Source organism: Lepidothrix coronata, unplaced genomic scaffold (genome assembly GCF_001604755.1).
Source record: "Lepidothrix coronata isolate B3197 unplaced genomic scaffold, Lepidothrix_coronata-1.0 Scaffold287, whole genome shotgun sequence".
NCBI classification, from domain to species: domain Eukaryota; kingdom Metazoa; phylum Chordata; class Aves; order Passeriformes; family Pipridae; genus Lepidothrix; species Lepidothrix coronata.
The window spans coordinates 569,146-570,066 of NW_016690467.1; the positions used below are offsets into that span (position 1 = coordinate 569,146).

General features: G+C 75.6%; 1 protein-coding gene across 3 annotated transcripts in view; it reads right to left on the minus strand.

Moving 5' to 3' along the window:
- RAB11FIP5 (RAB11 family interacting protein 5) overlaps nt 1-510 on the minus strand; it is a 41,770-nt gene extending 41,260 nt beyond the window's left edge. For all 3 annotated transcript variants that reach the window (XM_017836889.1, XM_017836888.1, XM_017836887.1), the window contains exon 1: nt 131-510. In XM_017836889.1, coding sequence (XP_017692378.1) covers nt 131-510 — 380 coding nt within the window. The remainder of the gene's footprint in view (nt 1-130) is intronic.
- Nucleotides 511-921: the final 411 nt, after the last annotated feature.

The following is a 921-nucleotide window of genomic DNA, read 5'->3' on the forward strand; positions in this document are numbered from 1 at the left end:
TGCCGTGACACCACCCTGGGATACACAAGGACCCCATGACACCCATCCTGGAGCAGCCAGTGACCCCAGGACACCCACCCAGGGCCACCCCACACCCCCCCCCCGGCTGTGCCCCCCCGGCCGCACTCACCGCTCGTCGGGCTCCCTCCCGCGCTGCCGGGCGGGCTCCAGGGGCACCACGGCCTGTCCCAGGAACCGGTCCATGCCCACCAGCGCCCGGTGCATCACGGTGAGCAGCAGCCCGGCGCGGGGCCCGGGCTCGGGGGGCAGCTCGAAGGCGCATTCCTCCCTCCACTCGGGGCTGCCGCCGCTCTTCTCGGCCACCGAGGTGCTGTACTTCTCGCGGCCCAGCTGGATCACGGTGTACGCGTCGCTGCCGCCCGCTTTGCCTTTGCCGGTGCCGCCCTTGCAGCGCAGCCCGCGGGCCCGCACCACCGTCACCTGGACGTGCGTGGGCAGCCAGGCCGGGCCGCCCTCGGCCGGCAGCGCGGCCGCCCGCAGCAGCGCCATGGCCGGCCCGGGGGGAGCCGGGGGAACGGCCGGGAACGGGCGGGGGAGAGCCGGGAAAAGCGGGCAGGGCCGCGCCGGGCCCCGCTCGGAGCCGCCGCTGCCGCAGCGAGAGGGACACCGCCCCCGCCCCGGCCCCGCCCACAACGGTCAGGCCACGCCCACAACGGGCACTTAGCCGCGCCCCGTAATCTCTGGCCACGCCTCCATCGCGCTGGCCACGCCCCCCGCTCCCAGAGCTGGTCACGCCCCCGACAGGGTTTGACCCCGCCCCAACCGGCGCTAGCCACGCCCCTGACCGCTCCGGCTCCGCCCATGACTTGCATTGGCCCCGCCTCCTCCACGCCCGGTGTTAACCCCGCCCACTACCCGCTCCGGACCCGCCCCCTTCGTGCACCCACCTCTGACGCCTCT